This window comes from Neopelma chrysocephalum, unplaced genomic scaffold (genome assembly GCF_003984885.1).
Source record: "Neopelma chrysocephalum unplaced genomic scaffold, ASM398488v2 Primary Assembly neopelma1_155, whole genome shotgun sequence".
Taxonomy (NCBI): domain Eukaryota; kingdom Metazoa; phylum Chordata; class Aves; order Passeriformes; family Pipridae; genus Neopelma; species Neopelma chrysocephalum.
Genome location: NW_020897817.1, coordinates 1,513,844 through 1,528,834, shown reverse-complemented (window position 1 = coordinate 1,528,834; position 14,991 = coordinate 1,513,844). Strand labels below are relative to the sequence as shown.

Here is a 14,991-nt window from a genome sequence, read left to right as displayed (position 1 = left end):
CTTCCCTTCCCTTCCCTTCCCTTCTCTTCCCTTCCCTTCCCCTTCCCACCTCTTTTTGTCCCCCCACGAGCCCTTCAGTCCCCATCAGAGGTGACCAAGTGACTCTCCCCCCTGTCTCAGGGCCTGCCTGGCATCGATGGCAAGGATGGCACCCCGGGTATCCCGGGGGTGAAGGTGAGCAGGGGCAGGTGCTGCCTGTGCTGGCACAGGGCACGGACACACCCCATTCCTCGTGCTGGGAATAACAGGGATGGCAGGTGGGATAAGCTCCCAGCCCCTGGCTGCACTGCTGGCTGGTGGAGTGTACAAGGGCACAGTGGGGCAGTGCCACCCTTTGCCCCACCCGTGACACCCTCTGTGTCCCTGCCAGGGCAGTGTGGGACAGGCCGGACGCCCAGGAGCGCCGGGACACCGGGGACAAGCTGTGAGTGTTGTGGGGACCCCCCAAAACTGGGCTGGCACCCCCTCACCCGTGGGGTGACACCCCTATCCCAGGTGGTGCCAGGGCCAGTGCCCAGTAGGGACATTGTGCCCAGGGTTTGAGCCCAGCTTCTTTTCCCCAGGGCTTGCCAGGCCAGCCGGGAAGCAAAGGTGGCCCGGGAGACAAGGTGGGTGACCCCCCCTGAGCACCCACCCCGTGACCCCACAGCTGCTGTGCCCTCAGCCTTGTCCCCACGCTGTCCCTGAGCCACCCCTGCTGTCCCTGAGCCTCCTCTGTCTCCCTGCAGGGTGAAGTGGGTGCCCGTGGCCAGCCTGGTGTCACCGGTGCCCCAGGGCAGCTTGTAAGTACAGAATGTCACCATGGCCCCCCGGGGACAAAATCTCTCTTTTTCTCTCTCTTTTTCTCTCTCTTTTTCTCTCTCTTTTTCTCTCTCTTTTTATCTCTTTTTCTCTCTTTTTCTCTCTCTTTTTCTCCCTCTTTTTCCTCTCCCCCTCTCTCTTTTCCCTGTTTCCAGCCAAACCAAAAGCATTACTGGGCAGTTTTATCCCCCCTCTGCCCCTCACTGCTCCAGCCCTCTGTCCATCACCTCCTCGGCCACCAGTGGCTGCAGGGGGCACGGGCACATCCCTGGGGAAGGATGTAATGCCCAGGGATGCCCGAGAAGTGCCCTGGGATGCCCTAGAAGTGCCCTGGGATGCCCCAGAAGTGCCCTGGGTGTTTTTGTGTCTCTGTTTCAGGGGGAGCCCGGCCCTCGGGGCGAGCAGGGCCCAGAGGGTGTCCCTGGGCTGAAGGTGAGTGGGGGGCACTGTTGGGGGGGGCTCTGGCCATGCCAGGAGCTGCCCCTGACTGTGCCCTTCTCTCTGGTGTCCACAGGGCGACCGGGGCGAGCGTGGCCTCGTGGGGCCCCCGGGGGAGCAGGGCAGAGTGGTGAGTTGTGCCCAGGGCAGGGTTGGGCACTGGGGGGGCTCAGTTTGGGGGTCTGGGGGTGCTGAGCCCTGAGGGGTCACTGGGGCACAGCTGGACCCTGCCTTTGATCCAGCCTGGGCTCAATCCCGTGCCCATCCCGCTGGGTCTGCCTGCCCCAGGGGGAGGGATTAACCCGGGGCAAACAGCTCAGGGATTAGTGGGACCACGCTGGGTTTGCAGCCCCGGCAGGGACAGGAATTTCCTCCCAGCCCAGCGAGGCAGGGGGAGGCTGCCTGGGCCCTCTGGGAGGCGGAAAAATGGCCCCAAAATGACCTTTGTCCCTTTTCCCGGGGACAGGATCCCATCCCTGGAGGATTGTCCCTCTTGGCACAGCCTGGGGGGAGGCTCCTCCATCATTCTCTGCCCTGTTCCCTCTCTGAACCTGGATTCAGGGGAGGTTGGGATGCTGGGGGGGCAACCAGAGCCACTGGAGGGAATTGGGAGCTGCTCATGCAACCCATGGCCTTGGGGAGGATGCTCTGATGGGGGAGGAAGGTCTTCCCCTTGCCTCTTCCCACTTGTTTTTCCCTTTTCCCCCGTGTTCCCTCGATTCCCAGGGGCCGAAGGGCGAGCAGGGCCATCCAGGGATCCCAGGACCCCAAGGCTTGCCGGGAGTCAAAGGAGACAAGGTGAGTGCTCTGCCTGCTCAGGGCAGAGCTGGAGCTCAGGGAACGTGCCCTGGGCTGGGCTGAGCCCCCTCTCCTTTCTCCAGGGCTCCCCAGGGAAAACTGGCCCCAAAGGCAGCGTTGTGAGTACATCCATCCCCCCCCTGCCCGGACTGAGCCCGTGTTTGACCCACCAAGCACCTTCTCCACAATTCCCTCACATCCCCACGGGAATTCACCCGTGTCCAAAGGGGGGTTCTCCTGCAGAGGGGGTGGCTCCTGGTGGGGAAGGTTCATCTCTGCTGTCGCTTTTCCTCTAGGGAGACCCCGGTGTCCACGGCCTCGCGGGGCTGAAGGGAGAGAAGGTGGGTCCTGGCAGAGGGTTCCTGGCGTGGGGTGGGGGGACACGGGGTGGAGGAGGGTCCCTGTCCCTGTGGGGTCTCCAGCACACCCCAGGGGTGTCCACGTGCATCCCCCCAAGCTGCCTCTCCAGGGTGCTGCTCCCTCCCCATCGCCTTCCCTGTGCCCTCTGTCCCCACAGGGTGAATCCGGAGAGCCGGGACCAAAGGGACAGGTGAGTCCCGGGGGGGTTTGGGGCCAGGGGGGCTCAGAGGGACCCTCAGCCCCAGCTGATCCTCCTGGTGCTCCCTGGAGCTGCTGGGTGCTGCACACGGGTGGCCTGAGGGGGTATTTTCCCTGGAGCTGGGCTGCAGTGACCATGCTCAGCCCTGGATCAGGGCTCAGTGGTCCATATGGGGGATCTTTGGGGTCTCGGGGTGCACCCCCTGTGCCCAGGACGGGGCTGAGCTCCTGAAGCCTCTCTCCCTCCCTTGCAGCAAGGCATCCAGGGTGACCTGGGCTTCCCTGGCCCCTCGGGGGACGCAGGAGCACCGGGGGTGAGGGGCTACCCAGGCCCCCCCGGCCCACGGGGGCTGGTGGGGGAGCGTGGAGTGCCAGGGATGCCCGGCCAGAGGGGCCTGGCGGTGAGTACCCCCCTCCCCACACCCTCCTCACCTCCTGCCACCACCAGCTCCCCCAGTCCTGCAGGGGAATTGGCCTCTGAACCTTTTCTTCCCACCTGATTCCTCTGGGAAGTGGCCACTGTTCCACTCAGGGGCTGCCTGATTGATATATTGATATATTTATAATATAAAATAATATAATATTTATAATATTATTAGATAAAATTGTATATAATTATATAATTATATATGATAATTATATAAAATATATAATTATTATATATTATATAAGAATATATAATATATATAATTATCATATATAATTATATAATTATATATAATAATTATATAATTATATATAATAATTATATGTAATGTATAATTATTATATAATTGTTACATATTATATAATAATATATAATCTATAATAATATAGAATATATATAATTATCATATATAACTATATAATTATCATATATAATAATTATATACTATGTTATATACTATAATATATATTATTAAAAATATTTATAATATTTATAATAAAATAATACAATATAATATTTAAAATATAAAATAAATATTGATACATTTATAATATAAATCTATTATATTATCATGATCGTAATCATAATTATATATATTATATAATATATTAATAATATATGTAAATACATATAAACCATCCAGCAGCAGGTTTAGCTCCAACGTGGCCTTTGCAGCCTTCCTGGGTTTGGGATTTTTCTGTATAAACCTCATTTTAGGCTCAAAAACGTGGCTGCAGGAGGTTAATGCCACGAGGCACGGTGTGAGCTGAGGCTGGAGCACTTGGGCTGGGACAGGATGGAAAAGAGAAGGGTGGGAAGGTGCCGTGGGGTGCAGGGGGGAGCTCTGGATCAGGGGATCGGGATGGGAATGGCTCTGTGGGAGCAGATGGGGGCAGGAGGAGCGATGGCCCTTCATGGCCCGTCCCTCCTGTGCCCCGGCAGGGCCGGGACGCCGGGGACCAGCACATCGTTGACGTGGTGCTGAAGATGCTGCAAGGTGAGGGGGGAGCAGGGCACTGCCAGGCAGGTGGCAGCCATGCCATGCCATCCCACCCCATCTCATCCCATCCCATCCCATCCCACCCATCCCATTCCATCCCACCCTTCCCATTCTATTCCACCCCATCTCATCCCATCCCATCTCATCCCATCCCATCCCATCCCATCCCATCCCATCCCATCCCATCCCATCCCATCCCATCCCACCCCATCCCATCCCATCCCATTCCACCCCACCCCACCCCACACTGGCCTCTCTCTGCCCCACAGAGCAGCTGGCAGAGGTCGCCGTCAGTGCCAAGAGAGCTGCCCTGGGGGGAGTCGGTGCCATGGGACCCCCTGGGCCCCCTGGTCCCCCAGGGCCTCCCGGTGAGCAGGGCCCACACGGCCCCATGGGACCCCGAGGTGTCCCTGGGATCCTGGGAGCCCCCGGGCAGATCGGGAACGTGGGACCTAAAGGTGGGTCCCAAACTCCTCCTCGGGGCTGGTCCTGCCTCCTCTGCCCCCTCCCCTCCCCTCCCATCCACTGCCTGTTATTCCCGTGGCTCCATCAATTCCTTCCCTCCCTGTCTCTTTCCACAGGGAAGCGAGGAGAGAAGGGTGAGCGGGGGGAAGTTGGCCGCGGCCACCCGGGAATGCCGGGTCCTCCAGGGATCCCAGGTGAGACCCTCTGTCCCCTTGCTGGTGGGATGCTGAGCCCAGGAGTGGTTCAGGACCTTCTGATCCATCCTGCAAAACCAGCCCAGGTCCATCCCATAAACCTCCTCCCTTCACCATCCTTTTCTCCCTCCTCCCTCCCTGTTTGTGGGGTCATCCTGGAAAGGGCTAAATCCCACCCCAGGAAGACCCTTTTCTCCCTCCTCCCTCCCCTTTGCTGCACAGCAAAGCATTTTGCCATATGGATATTTATCTCCTCAACAGGAAAAGGGGGGAATGGATTCAAACTGGGAAAAAAAGTAGGTTTGGGTGGGATATTGGGAAAAAATCCCTCCCTGTGAGGCTGTGAGGAGGCCCTGGCACAGGTTGTCCAGAGAAGCTGTGGCTGCCCCTGGATCCCTGGGAGTGTCCAAGGTGAGGTTGGAGCAACCTGGGCTAGTGGAAGGTGTCCCTGCCCATGGCAGGGGGTGGAACGAGATGATCCTTAATATCATATTGGATATGATGGGTTGGAGATACTGGTTGGAGATATTGGTTGGAGATATTGGTTGGAGATATCGGTTGGAGATATCCCTTCCAACCCAAGCCATTCCATGATTCTCCAAGTGTCCTCCCCCCACCCCTTTCCTGCTCCCCCTATTTCCCTCTTACTCTGCCAACACATCCCCATTCCCCCCCTCAGTGTTTCCCCAATCCCAGCCCCTCCTTCCCAGGGCTCAGCACCCCCAGACCCCCCAAATCCCGTTCCCATTCCAGGTCTCCCCGGCATTCCCGGCCATGCTCTGGATGGCAAAGCGGGCGAGCGGGGCCTGCCGGGCGCCCCGGGAGAGGCTGGAAAACCGGGATTACCCGGTCCCACGGGATTGCCCGGGTTCTGTGAGCCAGCTGCCTGCCTGGGAGCCTCTGCCTATGCCGCTGCCCGCCTGGCAGAGCCGGGCACCGTCAAGGGCCCCCTGTACTGAGGGGCAGCACCAGCCCAGAGACCACGACACTGCAAACCCCCAGGGAGACACCTCCAGCCCTCCCAGGAGCAGCCAGAGTGGGAAGCACATCCCTGGGAATTCAATCTGGGGTGGGAAGAACCTCAATCCCATGATTTGGAGGATAAAGAGCTGCCTCAAGTGCCACCCTTGGGGTTCGTTCCCTGTGCCCTGTCCCCAAAGAAATAAATTGTCTTTTCTACAAACCCTCTTGCTCTGTTATGTCCTGCTTGGTGCTGAATGGGCTCATTGAAATTCATTGAAATTTCCTTTTTTTTTTGTTCTTTCCTTTTTGAAAAATTTTTTAAATTTTTTAAATTTAAATTTTAAAAATATTTTAAATTTAAATTTTTAAAAGTTTATAAATTTCAATTTAAAAAAATATTTTAAATTTAAATTTTTAAAAAATATTTTAAATTTAAATGTTTAAAATATTTTAAATTTAAATTTTTAAAAATATTTTAAATTTAAATTTTTAAAAATTTTTTAATTTAAATTTTTTAAAATTTTTTTTGAATTTAAATTTTTTTTTAATTTTTTTAATTTAAAATTTGAAAATTTGAAATTTTTAAATTTTAATTTTTAAAGCCCCCTCCCACTCCTCTTTCCAAATTCTGATTTGGTTATTTAAGGGACTCTTCCCACATCCAGGCCTTGTTCAGCGCTGGGCACTCACAGAGCTGTAAATCTTTGTAAAATAGGATTATTTTATAAACTGTGAGTAGAAAACCACCGACTTTTTTATTAAAAATGGACAATAAAAAACAAGACGGACGGTTAAGAACTGAAATGTGTTGATTTCTTTGAATCAAACCAAGACTATACCGGGGGTGTGTGTGTGTGTGGAGATTATTATTGTTGTTTCAAGCCCCTTATTTTTCATCTCAGTGGCTCATTCACACCCTCGGGGACAATTCCGGCCTCTCCATAAGTTTGCTGAGCAAAAAAGTCTTTTCCCTTTCCCTCTGGCACCGCTGGAAACGCGAGGAGGAATTTCCCACCCCGAGTGGAATTTCCCACCCCGAGCATCCCGCGTTGGAGCAAATTCCCGGAGGAATTTCCCACCCCGAGCATCCTGCAGGAGAATTTCCCACCCCGAGCATCCCACGTTAGAGCAAATTCCCAGCGAGTGAGGCCGAGTCAAACCAGGTCCCCCGGCAGCCAAAGGGGCCAGACAACGATTAGCGAGGCTGCGGAGGGCATCGATCCCTTAAATAGCTGCAGGGGGGGCTGTGGCTCCGGCGGGACCCGCGGGTGTCCCTCCCGTTCCTGCCATCGACAGCAGGCGGGATTAAAGCCCCGCAGCAGCGAGATAAATAAAAATCAATTCCTGTTTATTAGCGAAGCTTGTTGGGCTCGGCAGGGGAACAAATCCCAGGGCGCCGCGGTGGGAAGGGCTGGAGGAGCATTTCTGGAGGAAGGGCAGGGAGAACAGGCACAGGGAGCAGCAGGAGGCAAAAGGGGGCTCGGGAGGTGGGGGATCATCCTGGAAAGGGCCAAATCCCACCCCAGAGAGACCCTTTTCTCCCTCCTCCCTCCCCTTTGCTGCACAGCAAAGCATTTTGCCATATGGATCCTCATCTCCCCGACAGGAAAAGGGGGAATGGATTCAAACTGGAAAAAAAGTAGGTTTGGGTGGGATATTGGGAAAAAATCCCTCTCTGTGAGGGTGGTGAGGCCCTGGCACGGGTTGCCCAGAGAAGCTGTGGCTGGTCCATCCCTGGGAGTGTCCAAGGTGAGGTTGGAGCAACCTGGGATAGTGGAAGGTGTCCCTGCCTGTGGCAGGGGGTGGAACGAGATGATCCTTAATATCCCTTCCAACCAATCCATGATTCCATGATTCTCCTGTCCTCACTCCCCATTTAAATTCCCTGTACCCTTTCCAAACCCAAACTGAACCAGCTCACTCGAAGGGGATTGTCCTTTACTAAAACAAAACCTAAAAAATTTGGGAGTGAATTGCAAATGTTTTATTTGCAAGCAGGAATTTCTAAAATCAAGGAATTAAAGATGCCGCGGATTAATTAGGGGCCAGGCTCTGGTTGTTTCCCGTTGAGTGGCAAATCCAAACCCGCCTCTCCATCAGAGCCCTCATAAATATTCATCCAATAAACAGCAGATCGGGGGCCACCACAGAGACAAGAGAGACTGAAACCCAAAACCGCTGGAAAACATCCAACCCCGTCCCAAATCCCAAAAAAACCCCCCCCGCTGCTGGGAGAGGGGAAGGAACAGCCCGGCTGAGCGTTTGTCTCCGTTTCTGGGGAGATTCATCCCCGGAGGAATCCAGGTTGTCCAAGCCCTCCGGGACGTGCTCCAGCTGTGCGGCACATCTGGGGCCGCCGCCCGCCCGCGCAGCCCAGTCCAGCCCTTCGCTGCCGTTTTCCCCACGAGAGGGAGCTGCCAGCCCGTGGAATTCCCTCTTCCAGCCAGGCCGCTGCGGCGATATTCCCGATAAACTCAGTTTTCCCCCTGGAAAAGGGCTGGAGGATCCCGCCAGGGCTGCTTTGGGGGAGGGAGGGAAAAGGGTGAACCCCCTTCGTTCGACCCCTTCCCACCTCTGGGATGGGAAGGCACCGGGAGAAGGGAAACTGGGGCCCAGAGGTTTCCTGCAGGGACACAAAGGGCTGGACCAGGGAAAAGCCAGTTCCAGGAGGGAACGAGGGCTGGAGCTGAGCTGTGGCCCTGGAGCAGGAAAACACCAATTCCCAGGACAGAGCGAGGGCTGTGGAGGCTGCAAAGCCTCTGCTGTGCCTGCAGAGTGTCCTGGGCATCCCAGGAGGATGCAGAATCCCCCACAAGCCTTGGGGGTCCTCAGTCTTGCACCCAAAGTGCACGTCCCAGGCAGGGGTGGCTGAGGAGGGGACGGAGCAGGAGCTCCAGCACAGCCAGGACACTGATCCAGCTGATCCCACGGCCTCCCAAAAAGTGCTGACTGCAGTGGTGAACGAGCTCTGCCCTGGCAAAGGGCAGCTTTGACCTTCCAGAGGCTCCCCAGCACATGCCATGGCACCAGCACTGGGTGCTGAGCCATCAGAGCCTGGCAAAGCCACTGCCTGGGAGGATTAAGAAGAGCAGGATTTAATTAAAATGCCAAGGAAGAGCTGTCTGAGGCCTTTGCTCTTTTCTCTCCCATCTGCTCGTGCTTTTTGAGGCTGCTGGGAGCCAGCCCAGGTCCTTGTCACCTCAGCCAGTCCCTGTCCCCAGTTGGTCCAACCTGTTTTCAAAGCAAAGACGTGTGGAATCTTTTGAAATTCTCACCAGGGCTTCAAGAACCTGCTCCCACATCGATCCCTGCAGCTACAAAGGGTCTGGGAACACCAAGGTGTGGAGTCCAGAACCATCTCTGCTTTTCAGGGATGGGAAAGGCAAAAGGGAAAAGTGAAAGGGAATCAAGAGAGACCCCTTAGGGTTTGCAGGACCCTGCCAGACGTGCTGAGGCTCCTGCAAGGGCTCTGCTTCCCTTCCCACCTCCTTTGAAAGCCGTGGGGAAAAAAGAGAAAAGGAAGAAGCAGTTTGATTTCTGTGGCCTGGAATCATTAAGTTCCAATTTCCACTCTCCCAGGTTGCTCCAAGCCGGCCTTGGACACTTCCAGGGATGGGGCAGCTCTGGGAAACTGTGCCAGGGCCTCCCCACCCTCCCAGGGAAGGATTTCTTCCCAATATCAGGACTAAACCATCTCATGGACCACCCTCAGACCCCACTGCCTTCTCCTTGTTTGTCCATGGTCACCCACCAGCATCATCCTCACATCCCACCCCAGGTGACATTTCCCTGGCACAGGGGCCACCGAATGTGCCCCCGGGGCAAGGCTGGCACATGAATAATTCAGGAATGACATCAAAGTTTCCTTGAGCTGCTGCATTGATTAGACCAAATTGCCTCCCTCACCCTCGAGGAGGTGAAGATGAGCTAATCACCGTTTGTTCTCTCTGGATAGATGATTAACCACAAATTAGAATATTAAACAGAGGACTTGGGGTACGTAAATTAAGGGCTGAGAACTGAGTTAATTATTGGAGGAGCCATAAAACTGCTTATTTTTAATTCTTGCATTATTGTTTGATTTTTTTTAATTTTTTTTTTTGCCTCTTTTGGAGAGGGAGTTCTTTTTAAAATGGTTTGTTCTGCTGTTGTGGCTGTAGGAGCTGGGACACAGAGGGTAAATGACACCAATTTGAAGGCACGGCCTCACTTTGCCCTCCCTAACTCAGTTTTCCAACCACCAATTTAAGAACCACAGGATATTTTGGGTCAGAAGGGACCTTGAAGATCATCCCCTGCCATGGGCAGGGACACCTTCCACTATCCCAGGTTGCTCCAAGCCCGGTCCATCCTGGCCTGGGACACTTCCAGGAGTGGAGCAGCTCCTCTGGGAATTGTCCCTGAGCCAGATGCTGTGCAAGGAGCTCCTGTTCTTCTCTGAGCCCAATTAGTGGTGCCAACAGCGACAGTGGTGGCACCAGGCCACCAGCACAGAGAGTCCTGTCCCCTCCTTCCCGGGGTCCTGCCACGGTGCTCCCACACCCGGCAAAAGGGGGAAAAGGAGCCGCTGACAAAAGGCTGATTTAATTACTGGAATTGTTCTGATTACAGCCTGCAAACACTGTTATCTTGTAATTATTGCCAAGAACATGCCATTAGCACATGATTAAACACAACGTCTTGTGGGCTGCTGCTGATTGTCTGATGCCTTATGAACTTAATTACTTCGTGCTGATCGAGAGCAACTGCGGGGATGGAACGGGGCAGTGGCTCCAGAGAGGGGAGCTGGGGCCCCTCAGCTCCTTTTCCAGGTGCTTGGCCTCAGCCAAAACCCAGCCAGGGGCAGGATCAGCACCTCAGTCCAAGGTGCCAGGACAGGAAGCTCTTGCTGCCCATGGAGTGCCACCAACTGCACCCGACCCCCAGAGCTTCCAGGCTTTTCTTTCCTGGGTTTGGTGCCTCTTGTCCCAGGTTTAAACTCAGCCCCCTGGAGCTGCCAACACACACAGGGCACCAGCCTCCTGCCCAGGGCTCTCTGAAAGTTCAGGGGTGTCCGTTCAGCAGAGACAAACCCAGAGGTTTGTTGGGTTTGTGCAGATGGGAAGGTGGTTTTGGGGGTGCCTGAGGGGGTCACGGGACAGCCCCACGGAGGGGTGGGTGGATTTGGGATGCTGATCCCCCACTCCTCACATGCAGTCCCAGGACATGCCCTGTGTCCTGGCAGGCAAAGTGAGGGGGTCCCTGCTGTTGGGGGGTGAAGGTCCTGCATTCCCAGCTCCCCCATCCCTGGGAACCCTCCAGGACCAGCCCAGCGGTGCCTCCCAGCCCGGGAGCAGCTTGGGTTCCTCCCAGGAAAAAAATCAAGCAGCTGCTGCCTCAGGGACCCCTCAGCACCTCTCACAGGCTGTCACCCTGCCCCGGTGACAAGGACAGACAAACCAATCCTGACATCTCATTAGCAGGATTAATTTTCAAGCTCGTTCTCCTCCCGGATGAGGAATTGGCACTTCCACTTTGCGCTCCAACTGAGCCAAGAGCAGGAAAAACACCCCCCTCCTCTGCTTTCCCTCCCCTCCTGTCCTGGAAATTGGTGCTCAGGTGGTCTCTGGCTGCTCATCTGCATCCCCCATGCCCCTCTGTGCTGCTGCTTCCAGAGGATCCTTCACCTCCCCACAGGAACCGCAGCCTCAGCTCCAAGCTTGGATTTTCCAGGCACCAAACTCCTGGAAACTTGGAATAAAGATGCTGTGGGTGCTCAGAGCAGGCCGTGGTGCCCATGGCCAAGGGGCTGCACAGCCTGCAGAGGTGCTTGTGCCCTGTGCCCACAGCCTGGAGGGGAGGAGCAGGGGGTGCTGCCCACCTGGGCAGGTGCCACAGGACAACCCATCGCCCCAAACAATTCCTTCCAGGCCCATCTTCATTAACTGGTGGGCTTTTCCTGGAATCATAAAGGCTGGAAAAGACCTCCCAGGTCATCAAGTCCCACCTCCCCATGCCTGTCCTCCCATGGAGCCCAAGAATTTTGGCTCATCCCCCTGTCCTTGCCCCAGCAGACACGAGCGCTGAGTTGGCGCCGGGATTTATGGACATGCAAATCTCCAAGCTGTGAAAATCCAGCTCCACCTTGAGCCAAATCCTAAAAAAAAACTCTCCTGTTGCACATCCCAGAGTCCCCCCTGAGCACCTCTGGCCATTGTGTGGCTGAAATAGGAGCCTGGTGGCCGACACGTGGAGATTTAATGCTCTGCGGGGCTGTAAATAAATAAATAAGGGAGAGGAAACGGGATTTAATGCCGAATGTTTGTGTTTTCTCAAGCTACAAAGGGAAAATATTGTCTTGAAATAAGCAAGGGCTGGATTTGGGAGCAGAGCTGGGAGGACAGAGTGGTTTGGTGTCATTGAAGATGCTCTTGGCCAAGAGGTTCAGGGACCTCCAGGAACGAACTGCTGATGCTCCTGGGATGAGAGCTTGCATGGCATGGGGAAAAACCCCTGGAAACATGGCTTGGCTGCTGGATCCCACCTAAATGCAATGGGGGGAGTGGGATCTCCCCCTCCCACCCCCCAGTCCCACTGGGCAGAGTGCCCATGTCCCTGTGCCAGGGGTGATGCTGCTGCTGGAGCTGCCGCTTTTCCCCGATCCCGATGGATTTACTCCAAGTAACTCCGTGCAGAATCTGCTTTCCTGGAGCCAGGAAGGTGTTAAATGGGGGAAAAGTGGAGGAGAAGGTGAAAAAGCTGCTGTTGGGGTGGGATGGGAGGCGGGGGGAGCCCAGGAAGGTGCTGCCTGACCCCGGTCACGGCTCCGGCTCCGAGCGCTGTTTGTGTTTCTCCCAAAAGATAATTCCCACTGCAATAACTTTGCTCCCATCAGGAGGCAGCCTGGTGTCAGATCCATTTTTGTAACCCGCCGAAAATGCCTTTTTTTCTTTCCCTTTCGTCCTTTTCTTTCCTGTCTTGCAGGAAAAAGGAGAGAAAATCCCCAGCAGATTTGCTGTTTATAGAGTCGTGTGGAGCACGAGCGAATCAATACAACAAAACTGTTTCCATGTGATTCCTGAATAAACAAGGTCCCAGGCAATTCAGCCGGGTGCCTGTCATGTTCAGGTACCCTGTGGATCACGGGCTGAAATGAACCCAAGATGTTTCTTTGCAGGATTTAATCACAGCTCGAAATTTCTCCTCTCTCTCCTCAGCACCAGCCATGTTTCAGCCGGGCTGGAGGAGGCAGTTTGGGTGCCCAGGCACAGAATTTTGGGGGATTTTGGGGATGCAGAGGTGAGGCCAAGGAGAAGAGGGCCAGTGGTCAAAATGAGAGGCACAAAATATCAGGGAAGCCCAACCTAAGGGATGCCTCTCCTTGTTTTTTCCCTGTTTGCTGGTGGTTTTTCCTTGTTTTTTCCTATTTTTTCCCTGTTCTTTCCCCTGTTTCCTGGTGGTTTTTCCTTGTTTTTTCCTATTTTTTCCCTGTTTTTTCCCCTGTTTCCTTGGTTTTCCCTGTTTCCCTGCTTGCACCCATTTCTTCATCTCCTTCTGGGCCGCCCAGTTCGTTCCTGGAGGTCCCTGAACCTCTTGGCCAAGAGCATCTTCAACGACACCAAATCACTCTGCTCTCCCAGCTCTGCTCCCAAATCCAGCCCTTGCTTATTTCGAGTCAACATTTTTCCCTTTGTAGCTTGAGAAAACACAAACATTCGGCATTAAATCCCTTTTCCTCTCCCTTATTTATTTATTTCCAGCCCGCAGAGCATTAAATCTCCACGTGTCGGCCACCAGGCTCCTATTTCAGCCACACAATGGCCAGAGGTGCTCGGGGGGGACTCTGGGATGGGGTTTTTTTTAGGATTTGGCTCAAGGTGGAGCTGGATTTTCACAGCTTGGAGATTTGCATGTCCATAAATCCCGCTCGTGTCTGCGGCGAGTCAACATGGGAACAAACTGTGTCAACAGCACTGGGAGAAAGGAGAAATACAATAGTCCCCCATAAAAATCCATCTTTCCGTAGAGATGGATTGAGAGGTGCCCTGTTCCTCCTGGGATGAGCTGGCTCCCTATCTCCAGAGAGCAGGCACGGGGTTTTCATGGCACTGCAAATCCGGCTCCGGGGCTTCTCGGGCTGGATAAAAACCCTCCGTGGCTCTGTGACAGGACAGGCTGATCCAGGATAAATTCCCTGGGCCAGTTCCTGTTTGCTCAGGCGGTTCTGAGGAGCTCTGTGTGTGTGTGACAGCTCTGTGCTGGCTCAGGTGCCATCCCTCCTCCTGGATTTCCTCCTGGGGCTGTGCTGAGCTGGCTCCGGCTTTCCCACCGGGATTGCACATCCCAGGAGCAGGGACTGCACAGTCACAGGATCATTAAGATTGGAAAAGGCCTCCAAGATCATCAAGTCCACCCTGTGCCTGATGCCCACCTTGTCCCCCAGCCCAGAGCACTGAGTGCCACATCCAGGCCTTCCCTGGACACCTCCAAACCTCCCTGGGCAGCCTCTTCCAGTGCCTAACAACCCTTTCCATGGACAAATTCCTCCTGATGTCCAACCTGACCCTCCCCTGGCACAGTCGAGGCAGTTTCCTCTCATCCTGTCCCTTGTTCCCTGGGAGCAGATCCCAACCCCCACTGCAAGGAAGCCATTCCCTGACTTCTATATAGAGTTATGAGGTTGGGGCGAGGGGAAGAAGAGATAAAACAGAGTATTTTCAGTCTGCAACCAAATTTAAATTGGGTTGTGGTGGGTCAGGTGGGGTGCAAATACTTTTTGAACCCCCAGGGGAGCAGATCTCACTTCCATCTTTCTTTAACAATAAAATAAATGAGTCCACAGCACCCACATCAGTGTAAGAGGCTGAAATCTGCTGATTATCTGATTGTGTGGACACACAGGAAAAGGGTCTCTGAGGTGTTTTAAACCATTTCCTGCTCTTTACAACCCCCCCTCCTTTTTTCCAACACCCCGAGCTGTGAAACTGGGAGCCTGCAAGGTCTTCTTGTCAGGATCTTTCCCAAGTGATGGCAAAAATCAGAACCAGAACGACACTCCTGAGGGCATCTTTCATTTAGGATCCTCAGCTCCTTCCTAAAATCATAATCACTGTATTTTCAGGTTTGCTTTCAAACCATCCCCTTGCTCGTGACCTGCCCTTGTGCCACATCCTCTCCCCAGGGTGGATTTTACTCCCTGCCAGAACAGGAGGTGTAAGGAAATCAATCTGAGCTGATGTGGCTCCTAATGGCAGGTTAGGGAATGAGGGAAGCATTAATCTCCACCTCCTTGCAAGCCTGGAACAGTGGGGTCCCAAAATTCAAATCTCTTCTGCTTCGGGGACTTTAATGAGGTAAAGATGAGGCCT

The 14,991-nt window shown here is 53.9% G+C and overlaps 1 protein-coding gene across 1 annotated transcript; it reads left to right on the top strand.

Annotated features, from left to right (window-relative positions):
• The first annotated feature begins 145 nt into the window (after window positions 1–145).
• Window positions 146–5,909, top strand: COL9A2 (collagen type IX alpha 2 chain). The gene is made up of 15 exons (XM_027701317.1): window positions 146–157; window positions 371–424; window positions 564–608; window positions 729–782; window positions 1,180–1,233; window positions 1,316–1,369; window positions 1,966–2,037; window positions 2,121–2,156; window positions 2,334–2,378; window positions 2,555–2,587; window positions 2,850–2,996; window positions 3,965–4,019; window positions 4,292–4,480; window positions 4,604–4,681; window positions 5,435–5,909. The coding sequence occupies exons 1-15, from the start codon at window positions 146–148 to the stop codon at window positions 5,638–5,640; spliced, it is 1,134 nt and encodes a 377-aa protein (XP_027557118.1). The 3' UTR covers window positions 5,641–5,909.
• Window positions 5,910–14,991: the final 9,082 nt, after the last annotated feature.